Source organism: Canis aureus, chromosome 32 (assembly GCF_053574225.1).
Source record: "Canis aureus isolate CA01 chromosome 32, VMU_Caureus_v.1.0, whole genome shotgun sequence".
Lineage (NCBI taxonomy): Eukaryota > Metazoa > Chordata > Mammalia > Carnivora > Canidae > Canis > Canis aureus.
In genome coordinates, this window is record NC_135642.1 from 32,846,080 (window position 1) to 32,861,035 (window position 14,956).

General features: G+C 44.0%; 1 protein-coding gene and 1 long non-coding RNA gene across 6 annotated transcripts in view; one reads left to right on the forward strand and one right to left on the reverse strand.

The window, feature by feature from the left end:
* Window positions 1–209: 209 nt before the first annotated feature.
* LOC144303351 (uncharacterized) lies at window positions 210–4,271 on the reverse strand. 2 transcript variants are annotated; one of them, XR_013370427.1, is made up of 3 exons: window positions 1,502–4,247; window positions 1,129–1,348; window positions 210–676 (listed from the first exon to the last, which is right to left on the reverse strand). It is a non-coding gene; the product is annotated as an uncharacterized LOC144303351 (long non-coding RNA). The 2 variants fall into 2 exon arrangements; XR_013370426.1 differs by having other exon boundaries at window positions 1,129–4,271.
* A 131-nt stretch (window positions 4,272–4,402) lies between these two features.
* USP3 (ubiquitin specific peptidase 3) overlaps window positions 4,403–14,956 on the forward strand; it is a 111,972-nt gene continuing 101,418 nt past the window's right edge. Inside the window, exon 1 of one of the 4 annotated variants that reach the window (XM_077881380.1) lies at window positions 4,403–4,697. In XM_077881380.1, coding sequence (XP_077737506.1) covers window positions 4,607–4,697 — 91 coding nt within the window. In that variant the 5' untranslated portion in view covers window positions 4,403–4,606. Of the gene's footprint in view, window positions 4,698–4,757; window positions 4,836–6,484; window positions 6,619–14,956 lie in introns of those variants that run through there. The other 3 variants (XM_077881381.1, XM_077881382.1, XM_077881383.1) reach the window with 3 other exon arrangements.

A 14,956-nucleotide genomic window follows, 5' to 3' on the forward strand; every position in this document is an offset into this window, starting at 1 on the left:
TTCCTTGAGGTTACATGCTTCAATAGGGAAGGAGTAGGAGCTGGCCAGGTAGAAGAGAAACAGGTGGGGGAGGGCACACAGGTGCGAGGAAGCACGTTTTCTATAATGAGGAAGCTATTTTTGATACCGCTGAACAATAAAACAAACAAACAAACAAATAAATAATAGCTTTAGCAAATGAGAAAGGATAGGTTGACTATGGGTTTTCCTTTTTTTTTTTTTTTAAGATTTTATTTTATTTCTTCTTGAGAGACACCCAGAGAGAGGCAGAGACATAGGCGGAGGGAGAAGCAGGCTCCCTTTGGACATAGGCCTGATGCAGGACTCATCCCGGGATCAGGGCCTGAGCCAAAGGCAGATGTTCAACCACTGAGCCACCCAGGTGCCCCCGCAGAGGGTTTTCGATTGACTTTAGCTTTCCAGAGATGGGGAGCCACTGAATAATTTTAGGCAGGGAGATAATGCGAAAGGGGTCGCTGGAGAGAAGTGGGAGAATGACACTGCGGGGATTCCTGAGAGCCGGGGAGAGCGCAGCCCGGCTAAAGGCCACGCCCTCCACCCTCCATTCAGTTATCCGAGTAGTTACGGAGGACCTGCCCTGTACCAGGCCGAGTTCCAGGAACTGAAAATCAGGCAATGAGCAGGACTGGAAAGGTCTCTGTTCTCATGGAAGAGCCTGATAATAGATAAACAAGTAAACAAGCAAGAAAGTATCAGATAAGTGCCTCTTGGAAAATTAAACCAGTGATAAAAGAGTCCCTGGGGCACTGTTCCTCCCCCCACCTCCTTATTCACCAAGCCTTTTCTGGGTCTAACTTTGGTTTCCCCTGGAGGCTTTGCTCCTAGAAAAATCTCTAGGGTAAATAATTAACTCAGCTCTCTGGGTGCTTCCAATAAGCTTTGTCTGCGTGGGGATAGTCAGAGCTAAGTCTTCCCCGGGGCCTGGTCAGTTTGTAATCCTTGCTTCGGGACCCCCCCTCTCCGCACCCCATGTTCTGCTACCAGTCTCAAGTGTAAGGCCAGGGGAAGGTCACAGCAACCTTGAGACCTTTCCTGATCATCGTTCCCATGGCAACGTATGACGTCCCCTCTCCGCAACCCCCCCCCCCTTTATATATATGTGTATACCTTTTAGAAGAGAAACATTTGCTAGCTTGGTTGAAATCCTGTATTCCTCTCCTCGGAAAGGTGCAAACTTTTAAAACACACCCTCGGCTTCTGGCAGGAGCGCCGCCATCCCCGCGCTGGGTCTCGGGGCGGGGCGGGGACTGGTTCCCCGCGGCCGCATTCCCTGGGGCCCCGAGCTGGAGGCTGGCTGGTCACCCCCACGGCTCCCCGTGCACCAGAGCTCCTCAGCGCCAGAGGGATGCGGGCCAAGAACAAAAAAGCGAACGTTGTTGTTATATGCAGCCGAAGAGATTAGGGACTGAGAAAGCGGATTTCCCAGTGTGCCCCATGGTCTCCACCCCCACCTCCCAACCCGTTTGACATATTTACTCACCGCGAAGGGGTTTTTTTGTTGTTGTCCAAAAAAAAAATTTTTTTTTTAATTATGAAAACTTTCAGAGACACAGGAAAGTTCTCTGTTTTAGGGAAATGTATTGAAAGTCCTGGGAGGGCCTTTCTGATTTTGCCCAGCTTCTCTGGACTGTTCGAAAGTCATAGTTCGCCCTCTGGGGACTTTAGCAGTGAATGATGACTAAATTAGGGGCTCTGCTCAGAGGAGTTTTCTAGTTGGAAGGAGAAGACGCTAATGAAAATCATTTCTTCTTCTTTTCTTCTTCTCCTCCTCCTCTTTCTCTTTCTTCTTCTTCTTCTTCTTCTTCTTCTTCTTCTTCTTCTTCTTCTTCTTCTTCTTCTTCTTCTCCTTCTTCTTCTTCTTCTTCTTCTCCCTCCTCCTCCTCCTTTTTTTTTTTTTTAATGCAGTTTACACCTTAGGTACTTTCACATTCCTAATACCGTGAACATGATAAACTCAGAGCCAAATGGAAATTTAGAGATTACTTGGGGATTAAGAGGGGGAGAAAACACCTGACATATACTCGGCCACTTCCTATACTCCTGCCCCTAGTAGACATTGCTAATCAATCTCTCACTCATTCATTATTTTAGACTTATTTGTTGGACATCCTCCAGATTCCACATGTTCCGTCAGGAATACAGCGGGGAAACCACACAGACCTTCTTGCTACCCTTATGGACCTCCAAGGGGGAGACAGACATTCAATAAATAATTATATGCATGAAGATGTCTTAAAAAGGCAGAGTGTGAGGGCAGAGGAGGGCATCACAGGTCTGGAGGTAACCTGGGGGTGGAGTGGAGTCTGGAAAGGCCTCCTTGAGAAGTGATGCTTAAACTGAGGTCTAGAGGATAAGGAAACTGAGTCTCTCAGAAGGTGGAAAAAGAAGCATCGCATACTGTTTGTGGAAGATGACATGGGTCACCGCATGCTCCATGGCTAAATGAGAGGGTATGGATGCTAAATGGGGGGTAGTAGTCTAGAATGAATCAGAGGTTGGTGGAGCCAGGCCTTGTTAGAAGAAACGGAGAGGGCTGGAAGGTCAGATCGAGCAAAGGTCCGATTTATTGTTTATTCATTCCCTTTCTAGGGTATTATGCCCTCATGGGCTATTAAAAAGGAAAAAAAGCTATACATTATTGGCTACCTACTAAGTGTTGGCAATTCTCATGAATGCTCACATCTTGTGAGAAAAGAATTATTTTTCCAGATTTTGAAAAAAGGAGAAGAAAAAGGCTTGGGAGGACCAGAGACATTTGATAAAATTGGCCATCAAGTAGGCGACAGAGCTAGGATTTGAGCACCTTGCACAACTCCTCACTGTCATAAAATCCCCAGACCGGGCCTTGGGAAGCGACAGAAGAGCTTTAATTCCAAAATATGACGGCGGGGCGGGGCGGGGGGTGTCACCTGGGACATCTCTGCGGAGATGTCCCAGGTGACTGAACATCCCCGGGCAGAGGAGCGTGCAGAAGCAGCCCGAAGCCGAGTCTCGGCGGAGGGTGTGTAAGCGGGGGAGGGGGACAATGCGAAGGCGTGACAAGTGACCAGGAGGGCGTCCCTGGGGCTCCTCCGGGACTGCACTGCGGGGAGGTGCCCTGCTCTAACCACTACCCGGCCCGGCCCGGTTAATCATTTCCTGACCTTCCTTCCCCCTTTCTCCCTGCCCGCTGGATTGCCACATCAGCCTCCCCTCCTCCTCCTGCTCGCCTCCGGCCCTCCAGCTCCTTCGCCGGGTTTTACAAGAAGCCCCAACTTTGAGGCAATATTTGTTAGAGCCCCGGACGTCCTCAAGGCCATTCCCCAGAGAGATCTCAGGCTAGCTCGGGTGTAATGCCTGCCCCAGCGGCCCCTTGAGGCTTGCCCTTTCCTCTTTTCGGTGAAGAGGTCAAAGAGCCGGGGATCCATTCCCCGCACGGATCGACCAATCACGAACTCGGTTTCCCTGAGGCCAAAAAGGGTACTGGTAACAGCCGCTGGCGGAGCGGTGCGAGGTTTAAATGAGATATTATGCGTCGCGTGCCTGGCTAGAAGACAGTGATGGGTGTTTAACAAATGTTAGATCCCTTCCCCTTTTTTGTCACCCGGTAGTTGGGACCTCGCGCTCAGCAAACCCAAGTTACAACTGTTTCACTTGGACCTCCACTGGTGAGTGAGGTCTGAAAGTCCAACCACGTGCTCCAGGTAACGCAGATGGTGAGTCACAGAGTCGAGACCTGAACCCAGCTTCGTGGGCGCCGCCGCGGGCCCAGCCACACGGCCCCCAGGTGGCTGGCTTAAAGAACACGTGTTCAGAACCTAGAGCTAGAGGAGTGTTGCACCTGTCGCAGGGAGCGTCACACTAAATCCAGACCGCTCTGGGATCCGTGCAAGCCCGCTGGGCCGCCAGGAGCCAGTGCCCTAACCTCTCTGAGCTTGTGTCTGCGTGTGTACAATGGGACCTATCGTGCCTGTCTGCACCAGTGGTTTTTATTTTCTTCTTCACACTTTCTTGAGTGGCTAGATTCTCTACCACCACACCACACGCAGGATCAGCCTCCCCTGAGAGCACTCCCTCCGCCGCGGTAAACGCAGCGGACCTGCCTGGCGCGCGGGGGCTTGGCGCCCCACCCTGACCCGTGCCGGGGCGGGGGAGGGGGTTAGCCGCGACCGCCCGGCGCTGCAGAGTTGGGAACTCCCTTGCGAACGCAGCCTGGTTCTCGGGGCCACCCGCCCGCGCGCGCTGGGACCCCACCCGGCCGGAGGGGGCGGGGGCGGGGGCGGGGGCGGGGCCGGGCCTGGGGGCGGGGCCTGTCCGGGGGCGGGGCGGGGCCGGCCTGGGAAGTCGGAAGCCCTCAGCCTAGGGCTGGCGGTAGAACCCGGATCCCGGAATTCCACGTTCTTCGGAGCGGGGCTCCCGGAGACGGCGGGTGGGAAAACCCGGCGCCCGGAAGCCTTTGCTTTCTTTGACGCAAGGGCTCGGGACGCAGCCGCCGTCGGCCGAGCGCCCGGCGAGGAGCGACCCCAGACGGAGGCTTCGGAGCCCCTCCGCCCCCACGGCTCCCGGCCCCCGAGCCTCGGCCTTCCTCGCCGTCCTCCTCGTGGCCATGGAGTGTCCGCACCTCAGCTCCAGCGTCTGCATCGCTCCGGACTCAGCCAAGTTCCCCAACGGCTCCCCGTCGTCCTGGTGTTGCAGCGGTGAGTGCGGCCCCGGGGCGGTCCTGCCGCGCACCCGAGGCCCCGGCCTCGCCAGGCCTGCCGTCTAGGGGCCGCGGGCGGCCGGCGCGCGGACCCGGGAAGGGACGAGGGCGAGCCGGGCCCGGCGGCCGGGGAGGGGTACGCGCTGAGGCGGGCTCGGGCGGGAGCGGCGGGTGGAGCGGCGGCGGCGGCGGCGGCGGCGGCGGCTCCTTTGTTTCCCGCGGCCCGACGGCCCGGCGGCCGAGGAGAGGCCCGAGAGGGGCGGGAGCCGCGGGGGCCGCGAGCGCGTGGGGGCGGCGGCAGGCGGGGACCCGGGCCCCGCGCCTCGCCCCCCGCCCCGCCCCGCCCCGCCGGGGGGCTGCGCGCTCCCGCCTTGCGGGGTCCGGGGCTGCGGGGGCGGCTGTCGGGCCCCCGCGGCGCGGCCGCACGTGCGGCGGGGCCCGGGGCGCGTCCCCCTTCGGCCGCGCGAGAAAGCGCCGCTCTCCCCGCGCAGCTTTGTCTGGGCTGCGGGGCGCGCCGGGGCCCTCCGCCGCTCCCTCGGCCCCGCTTCCTTTCGTTTCCCTTCGCTTCCCGGCAGGCTCGGGCAACTCGATCCACGCCAGGTGGGAGCCCTCGGCCGGGAGAGGCGCTCGGAACTCGGGCGGCGGAGGTCGGAGTCTTTCATCAGCCGGGGAGGGTGAAGTTTGAAAACAGGCTGCAGGCGGAAAAGCTCGGGAGGCTGAGCCGGCAGCTGGTGTGGAGGGGCGGCTCGAGTTGCCTTTTCACATCTTGCGGGCTGGCTGGAACTGGGTTGGGATTCCCAAGTTCAGGTGCTGTAAAACAGTTACTGGGTTTATGTAATGCTTTCGCGTTACTTCAACATCTCAGCTCCTTCCGTTGGGCTCTTTGGAAGCCCCGGTGCCCTCTTATTGTCTGCTCTAGCGACTTAGGATCGCACCAGCCACACACTGCTTTGATTACTTCCTGGTAGGGCCCTGGTGCCGCCGCTAGAGTCTTTTGTTTATTAGCTTTGAGATGATCAATGGTAGCTTGGGGGTGCAGTGTAAAATTTGAATTGTGCATTTCAAAAACCTTTAAGTTCATTTGAAGAACTAAAAGGAAGAGGGCAACGGTGCAGCTTAGGTGTGTGACATTTTTTCATTGTGGTTTGGAGCTGGGAAGATAGTTTAGAGAATGCCTCACTTAACACTTTTGACAGGTTACTTTTGTAAATGATGCTTAGGTTCTCGGAGAAAAACAGGCAGCGCTACAAAAAAAATGTGTATTTCAGGGCAAGGAATAGAAATAACTGCAGTTTCTCGGAGCTCTCAGAGGTTTGGTGCTTTGTTTGACTTTGTGAAGTCAGATTATCATTTTCTGCGCGAAGCTTTTAAAGATTAACTGGTTAATGTGTTTTGCAGTGCGGTATTGCACTTTTTTTTTTTTTAAATGAGGGTGCAGAAACTTGTACAAATTAGCTCTCACTAATTTGTCTTCCACGGTGAATGTTGAGTATGGATAAACAAATAAGGTGTATCAAATTGCTTTACAAACTGGTTGGGGGGCACATTAGCTATAATTGTAGCTATAGCTATTGTGCCATAACTGTAACTTTTAATGTTTTTCCCCCAAGAGAATTGAAAAACAAATGACCGGAGTAAACACCAGGAAGAGGTGTTATCTCATGAGGAATGATGCTCTCTTGCTCATCTGTAGTAAACCTCATGGATACTATGTGGACAGCACACTTCTGGCTTTTTCTAGGTTAAACTCACATCAAATTTAAAGATGGCCTCGCTGGGCACATGCATCTAAAAAAGGAAAAGAGCTTATGCAAGTGGCAGATATCCTGTTGTGAGTCAGTCTTGCCTTTGTCAGTCAAGGAGTCCACTTGACTGTGGGAAAGAGTGCAGAAAATGGAGTATCTCTTGAGGAACTTAAGGTAAACTGGAGCATAACTAAGAGACTTGGGCTGATAACAAGAACAAACTTCGTATGTCTAGCTGTTAAGGATGGGATGATTTCTCTTCCAGGAGAAGGATGGCATCTTTGCATCTTAAAACAAAGTTAGTCTCTGACAATACTTTACAAGGGTCGCTGATCATGTGCTTGGATTTATGGAACCAATAGAGCTAGTTTTACAACTTTATGTGTTTTATTTTTCCTTCTGTCTATATTTTGTGAATTGAACCCATTCTTTTTTAAGACTTTATTTATTCTCGAGAGACACAGAGAGAGAGAGGCACAGACACAGGCAGAGGGAGAAAGCAGGCTCCATGCAGGGAACCCGACATGGGACTTGATCCTGGATCTCCATGATCACACCCTAGGCCGAAGGCGGCGCTAAACTGCTGAGCCACCCGGGCTGCCCAGAATTGAACCCATTTCATGTGGGCCTCCCATTATAACCTGTTGGCACCCATTCATTGATATAATCTCTTATTGTATTGAGCTTGATCTTGTTCTTGCCTGCCTGTTTCAGTGATTAAATGATTAGTAAATCAGTGAGTCCTTAACTAGTTCATCATCTTGAAGTGTTATTTATTCTGATATTTATTCTTTTAACACTCTTGAGTTTTTCTCTTTCCTTTTTTTTTTTTTTTTTTTTTTTTTTTAAGTAGTGGACCACAAGGGTAGTCAGTGTGTTGAATAATGCTGTGACCGGGTACTGAGTCTGATTACGTTCTTACTAAGGAGGAAAAAAAAAAAGTCCCTGTTTTGGCACCGGGACAATAAAAGTAATGCCCTTGCCTTGTTTTCTTTGGGAGCTTGCAATTACACCACAGTGAAACAGCCTTAAGGCAGCCAAGCAAATTGCAAAAGGCCAACATCCTAGGTTCTCCTAGCTAGCAATACATCCTTGGACAAGTAGTTCTTTTTCTTTTGAGCATCAGTTTCATTATGTCATCTGTAAAAAAGGGTAGTACTTCACATTTACTTCACAAGGTTGCTGCTAGGATGAACAAGGTAATATTTTTTGTATGAAAATTTTGGGAAACTCCTGTACACTATGCAAGTAATAGGTGGTATTACAGGCCAGCACATCTTTATAAATAGGACTCCGCATACTTAAATATCTAAAGCCCCTTAAATAGGGCCTAGGACAGACTGGCTTTATGCCGAATTATGCTTTGCAAGGAGGTATATTACTCAACAAGATTAGGGGGTGTAAGAAGTAATTATACTTCAGCATTAACTTGAGCTTCTTATCTATGGAAGGCACTGTGTGTTAGGTTATGTAATTAGGTATTGCAGTGGTTCTCAAACTTTTTGTTCTCAGGACCCCTTTATACTTGAAAATTATTGAGAGCTCCACCTTTGTATGGCTTGAATCTATTGATATTCACTGTACTAGAAATTAAAACAAAAAATTAAAATATATTTTATTAAATCATTTACAAATAACAGTAATTAATCCATTACCTGTTAAGACAGATAATGGTATGTAAAATATACTTTTCAAGACAAAAATTTAATGAGGAGAGCGGCATTATTTTACATTTCTACAACTGTTTTTGTTGTCTGGCTTAATAGAAGGCGGCTGCATTTTCATATCTGCTTCTGCATTCAGTCTCTTGAGATATCACACATCATGTAGTCTCTGGAAAACCACTGCATGCTGGTGAGAGAATGAGGGTAAACAATGAAAGTAACATCTTAATATTATTTATGAAAATAGTTTGACTACACATACCCCCTGATAAGGTTTTGGAAACTCTAAGGGGTGCAGGACGACACTTTGAGAAGCCACTGTGTACAACTGTAGTAACAGTGAAGGACAACTGCTCTAATAAAAAAAACTTTAAAGTATTAGAGAACTCCTGAAGGCTAGCAACATTTATATCTTTGGGGAGACTTGCAGATTTTTTTGAAATACATTAGCTGGGAACAGATCCAGTTCTGTTGGGGTCCAGTCATCCCATCTTTTCAAAAGTTACAATCTAATCTAGCTGGTGAGAGACAGGAAGCTAACAGGTTAGAAGGTAAATCCATGTTGTGGTTTAAGGTAAATGTTGAAAATAGCAATTTCCTAATAAGGTAAAAACTGATTTATGTCTAATCTTTGCTAAAGGCATTCTCATTTTAAGTGAAAAAGTTTTAAATAAAAACTAGGACATTCTCTCAAGATCTTTATTATGTGCACGTACCAGATGTTATTTTCAGAAGCTGGAGGCTTGGGGATTTCTTATTTTTGTGGGTAAAAAGACTGAACCAGTGGTAAAATACAGGAGGAAAAAAACACACAAAATTTAAAAAATGATGCCCTAAACACAACTATTTTAATAATTAAAGAAAGCCAAAGAATAAGCATTTGGACCTCAGAGGTTTGGGTAAAATAAAATAGCTATATTGGAGATATTTTAATAGCATAGGCAGGAGAATTTTCCCTGATTAATTCTTCAAAGAGCTGAGGATGCCTCTTTAATTTTCTAGCAAACAGTTGCCCTCACATTATTCTACCCAGGAAAAGTAAGTATAGATGAAGTAAGTGAACTGCAGTCTGGGATGGATATTAGAGATAACCCCGCCTTTTTTTTAAACTTTTTTTTTAATTTTTGAGATCCATTTAGTGAGTTAAGGTGCTGATTATTGATCCTTGCCAGTGATAATAAATTTGTAATTTGTAGTAAAGTTTGTGATAAAGGTGAGAAATTACCTTGATCCAATGATGGGTTATTTTGTGACATATTTCTCTCACAACCTTCCATCTAAAGAAGACTCTTGTATGCCCAGTAGATTACATTTTCTAGATAGGATCAGTTATTTGTTCATCCTTAAGTTAAACGCATTTACTGCTTTTTGGTAGCACGGTTTGAAGTATTTATTAGGTGCTTAGCATGTAACAAGACACTCAGTAAATATTTGCTTAATGAATGAAGGAACTTTCTTCCATTTAGTTCTTGGCTGGAATGACCTTAGACTTCGTGTTGAAAATAAACACAAAGTGAACTTCCCCCTAAAACACTGTCACCAGTCCCTACTCCCAATATTTTCTTCTGTAAGGTAAATTTTGACTCAGTTATGAGCAGATGGCTTTCTGCAGTGTTACCACAATGAAACTGAATTCTTTTGAGTTCTGTGTTTATAGATGGCCAGGTGGACTTTTGGGTAAATGTGGATGGGGCAGTTAAAAATCAGAGGACAGAGGATACTTTTTCATCTTAATTCTGGAAGTTAACATTTGAATTTTATATACTTCTCTGAAGAACTTAAACTTTATTGGTATTATTTGTAAGCTTAGGTCAAATGTAATTGTTTTTCTAGTTTGTCTGGCAGTGCTGCCCCCCCCCCCCCCGCCCCAACCTTAAATCAGCTTCAGCAAAGTCTCTAAATAATTGGTAGTAGATGTGAAAGACCTGGAATCTAGAATGTGCTCTCTGTGTTTGTTTGAAGAGGCTGTAGTATAGGCATTGAGCCTAACGTTTTGCTGTTGTGAAGTTTTGACACATTGATCAGAAGTCATTTTCTAAATAGTATTCTTAGTAGTATACAAAGATTATCCTTCATGTCCATAGCAGAAGAAAGGAAGGGGTTGAGGGGAGAATGTGCACTCTGTTTTGGTTTCCCATTATTCATTTATTCTCAAAATAATTCCTTCTCATCATTATTTGCTTTTACAGGATTAGCCTTAGGCTTTTATAACATCCTACTTTTTCCTTAATTTATGCAATTCCCTTCTTTACTGGAATTTAATACATTCATTTTTAGATTGTTAAAACTAGATTTAGAAATACTTACATTTTATAGTATTTGTAATTCAGTAAGCAGAATAGTGAGTAATTTAGTTCGAAGCTCAGTGAGCAATTTAAATTCCTGTTTTAAAATTTAATTGAGTCCCTCTTCCATCAGGGAGTAATTTACATGTACGTTTCCTCCTAACTTTGTTTTTTCTTTCTTTTGGAGCTTTTCTCTCTTTCTTGAGCTATTTTGTATATTTTTTCCTTCTTTGAAAAAAAAAATATTTTCCTTTGATTAAGCTGCAGTTCTCCACCAACCTACCTATGGGTTTTATATTCAATCTAGGCCTCAGAATAGAATTGGGTAGGTAGTTTATCAGTGCTTGAAGTGAAAAATGCATACGGTTTAATGTATTTTAGTGTTTCATGTTTATTCATAGCTCCTTTAGACATGAGAGCAACTGCATTCTGGGTGTTTTAATAGAGCTTTCCTGGACAGATGGCTTAGAAGGAAGTACTTAGATTCTCAGCAGGGGCTAGTACTTTTTGGAGGGTATATTTGTCATGGAGCTTACCTTGATTGACAGTGTAGAATGGTGAGAATAGCGTTAATATCAGTAACAGCTTGTTCGTCTTACCTAGAATTTTTTTGTGCCAAAACCTCTCAAGATGCTCTGCGATTCATCATAAGTCTGACTTGAGAATATAGGTAAGAGGAGGTATCTTTTAGATTGAAAGGAAATTTACCTAAAACTTGTTTATTGCAATCGTATCCTGGAATCTTTCAGGGTTTCAAATGATCTTTGGCTTAGAAACTTGTATATAGAGATCTCTTAACTGCCGTCAGTCTGCAGATGTTAGTATCTATAGTAATTCCAGATGTTTTCTCATCTATTAGTTTTACTGAGTAGGAGGAGAATGGAGAACAACATAAAATAACTTCAAAGAAGTTTGCTAGCGTTTAATCCTGACTAATTTAATTAACTGCCCATCCTTGTAGTTTTTCCTGTTTTATGGATTGTGAAACTGAGACAAAGATTAAGAGAGTTGCTTAAGATGCTTGGGGGTATTAGAGATAGCCCAAAGCTTAGATTCAAATGCCATTCAAACCATACTTTTAGTTTGCCTTTTAAAAAGCGGGGTCTTTATTTTGTCATCCAGTAACTTAGTGCTTAATAATTTAAAGGATTTAAAGTCTTTGGAAGCATACTTAAAATAATTCCTTTGAAGATTTTTGACATGAAATACGTTTTAAATTCCACGTTTTGAAAATAACTTATTTTAAAATTCTGTATTTGATTAGCCATTCCTCTCTGTTTATTGATTAAAGTGCAGGCAAGTTGGAACAAGATTGGTAATACAGTTGGAAGAAAACTGCTGTTTTTGAATTTCTTAACTTCATTACAGTTCAGATCTAATTTTTTGTTGGCTGAAATTCATATTACTTTAGTTCAGATATAATAAAGCAGCTTTCTCAACTTAGCCATGGATAAAATGCACTTAGCTTTTGGTTATTTTTTAAATGTGCTTCTGTTCTTGAAGTACCCCTTCTTATTTTTTTATTTTGTTTCTAGGAGAGGAGATTCTTTTTGGAGGTAGTTTTTTTTCGGGGTGGGGGAGGGAGAGAATTCTTAAGAATTTTGCTTTTGCTTCTGGTAGCTCAGAGGTTGTTTGAATCTTTGCTTTTAGGCCAGTGTACTTTGTTGAGTCCATTTAGTTATATTCTAAGATTTTCCAATTGTATTTCTTGTAAAAGTTAATCAAGTCTTTAGACTACAAAGTGTAAAACAGATTTCCCTCTCTAAAATACTGAATAGTATCTATGTATGCTGTTTACAGATGTATAAAATGCAGATGAGCTTAGAAAGGCAATTTTAGATTTTGGAAACTATTGTTGAAATTAAACTTGGACATTGAAAAATTAAGTTTATAGTTGTCTTAGTGTTTGAGCTAAGCTTCACGATTAATAAATGCTAGGTAGGAATTGAGAGTTTATTTTTAAAGATGTATTTATTTTGAGAGAGTGCAAGCAAGCATGGAGGGGGAGGGGCAGAAGGAGAGTCTTAGACTCTGTGCTGAGCTGAGCAGGGAGCCCCATGCAGGGCTTGATCTTACCACCCTGAGATCAGGATCTGAGCAGAAAACCCAAGAATGGGTGCTCAACTGAGCTACCCAGGCTCCCTGAGAGTTTATTTATTTATTTTTGTTAAGATTTTATTTATTCATGAGAAACAGAGAGAGAGAGGCAGAGACACTGGCAGAGGGAAGCAGGCTCCATGTAGGGAGCCTGACGTGGGACTTGATCCGGGGTCTCCAGGATTACGCCCTGGGCGGAAGGCTGCGCTAAACCGCTGAGCCACCCAGGCTGCCTGTGTGAGTTTATTTTTAAGATGAACCAGCTCGTGTTTTTAAAAAGATATAACCAACTGGATTTTATCTGAAGACTTTGTACTCTGCTTTAGGATTAAATAGCTCTATCAGTGGGCTATTTTCCATTTTGAGCAGACATTCAGTCCTGATATTTTTTCTTTGTTGTAGTTAGGTTTAAGACAGCCTTGTAGAAATCTGCTTGCCCGTTTATCCTTGACTCACCCTGAAGACTCTTAATTTTATAGACTGTTCTTGTACTATCTCATCACTGGGAAGAGCAGGCTGGTGATTAACTGTCATATTCATGCAGGTTTAACTTAACTGATTATAAGATACTACACTTACTATTTTAGCTTCTTTAAATCTTTGTCCTTGCTGACCATGCTCAGGTTTTCTTTTTCAAATAATAGATTATTGTCCATTCCTTTGTTTTGAACATTTGTTATACAATATTGGGATGGTAATATTTTGATCAAAGATTTTTGAGGATCATACTGATGTGCCAAGGAAACAATTTTTTAAAGAATTTTATTTCTTTTTTTGAGAGAGAGTGCACCAGCAGACGGGCAGAAGGAGAGGGAGAAGCAGACTCTCCACTGAGCAGGGAGCCAGGACCCTGGGATCATGACCTAAGCTGAAGGCAGCTGTTTAACCAACTGAGCCATCCAGGCACCCCTCAAGGAAACAATTTTTGCTGTAGAATATTTCCCTGGGAAAAATCATAGATAACATGTTAGAGAAATGCTCTCATATGATATTTTTTTAAAAAAGAACTTCTATTTAAAACTTAGAGTCTTTGGGACTAGTACTTCAGTTATTGATTGAGGATTTTTAATTTTAGTACGACACAGTAAAATGTCCTTTGGTTTAATCAAGATTAACTCTAGCTTCCACCTGAATTATTTTGAATGTTAATAGTGAGATGCATTAACATTGGAGAAATTGCTCTGTACCAACTAAGGACTCAAGTTTCACCTTATGTGTGTGCGATAGCTACCAGACCTCAACATTCATGACATGAGATTCTGAGAGCATTATATACTACATCGGTTTCATTTCAGTTACTTTAAGTGCCTTGTTTTTGTGTAGTCTTTTAGAGCTGCATTTAAAAACATATTTTTTAGGCTTTTGTGGGCTTTTTTCTTTGAACAATTAATAGATATTTTGGGGGAAATATGATTTTAAACTTGTGTCTATGGTTGTAAAAAATTCCAGCTCTTAGTTTTTGTTAAATAATTAGAACAGCTACGGGAGTTTGCAGGTTCCTCTTTTCTGTAATATTCAGCATCTAGCCTGTTAAGCAGAGATAAGTATGTGCGCAATTTATGTTTTTTCTTTCCATTTCTTCATAAATAGTCACATTAACCTTAGGAGAATAGTTTCCCAGCACATCAGTAAATACAACTATGGTACTCTCCACCCCCACCTCTTCGTGCTTTATTGCTCTCCTATATTACAAAACCACAGAAAACTAGGAAGAGAATTATACAATGCAGATATTAAACCTACTTCTCTGAGTAAAAGTGTTGGATAATGAGCATTTCCTAAACCTCTTAATTATTTTATTGATTTTATTGATTTATAGATTATAGGAGAGAGTGCTTCATACACACACACATATATATACATATGTTAACAACAGCAAGTATATGCAATGTAAGATTCATATATACATACACACGCATACTTATATATACATGTGTGTATGTATATATGAATCCTACATTGCATATACTTGCTGTTATGAAGTAATAGTTGTATGTTTACATTTATGATTTATTGATTTATTGATTTGAAGATCCCCCTGTTTAACCATGGATTTGTTTACTCAGGTTGGCAAAAGCATGGAATAGCATCAGATCTTGCTATATTAAATAAATGGAAATATTGTATGTTAGAATTATTCTTAGGTGATTCGTGGCTTTTTTCCATTCTGCATAATCTGCTTCATAGGGTAAGTTATTTTTGAAATAATATAAACTGTTGGTAATTTTTCTGTAGTTATTGGTGTCTGGTCTTCCAAAGGCAAAAGTGGCCCATTTGGACTCTAATTTGGTAATCTACTTTGGCTTTAGTAGTTTTAAGGCTCCTCCTCACTACCCTTTCCTCTCTTTTGGAGTTGGGGGTACAGTTCTAGTATTTAGCTGAAGGTTGGTAGAGTAGATACAACATAATAGCTTCATTAGGTGTTTCACCAAAGTAGGTCTGAGGAAGTCAGATTTGTGATAGAAT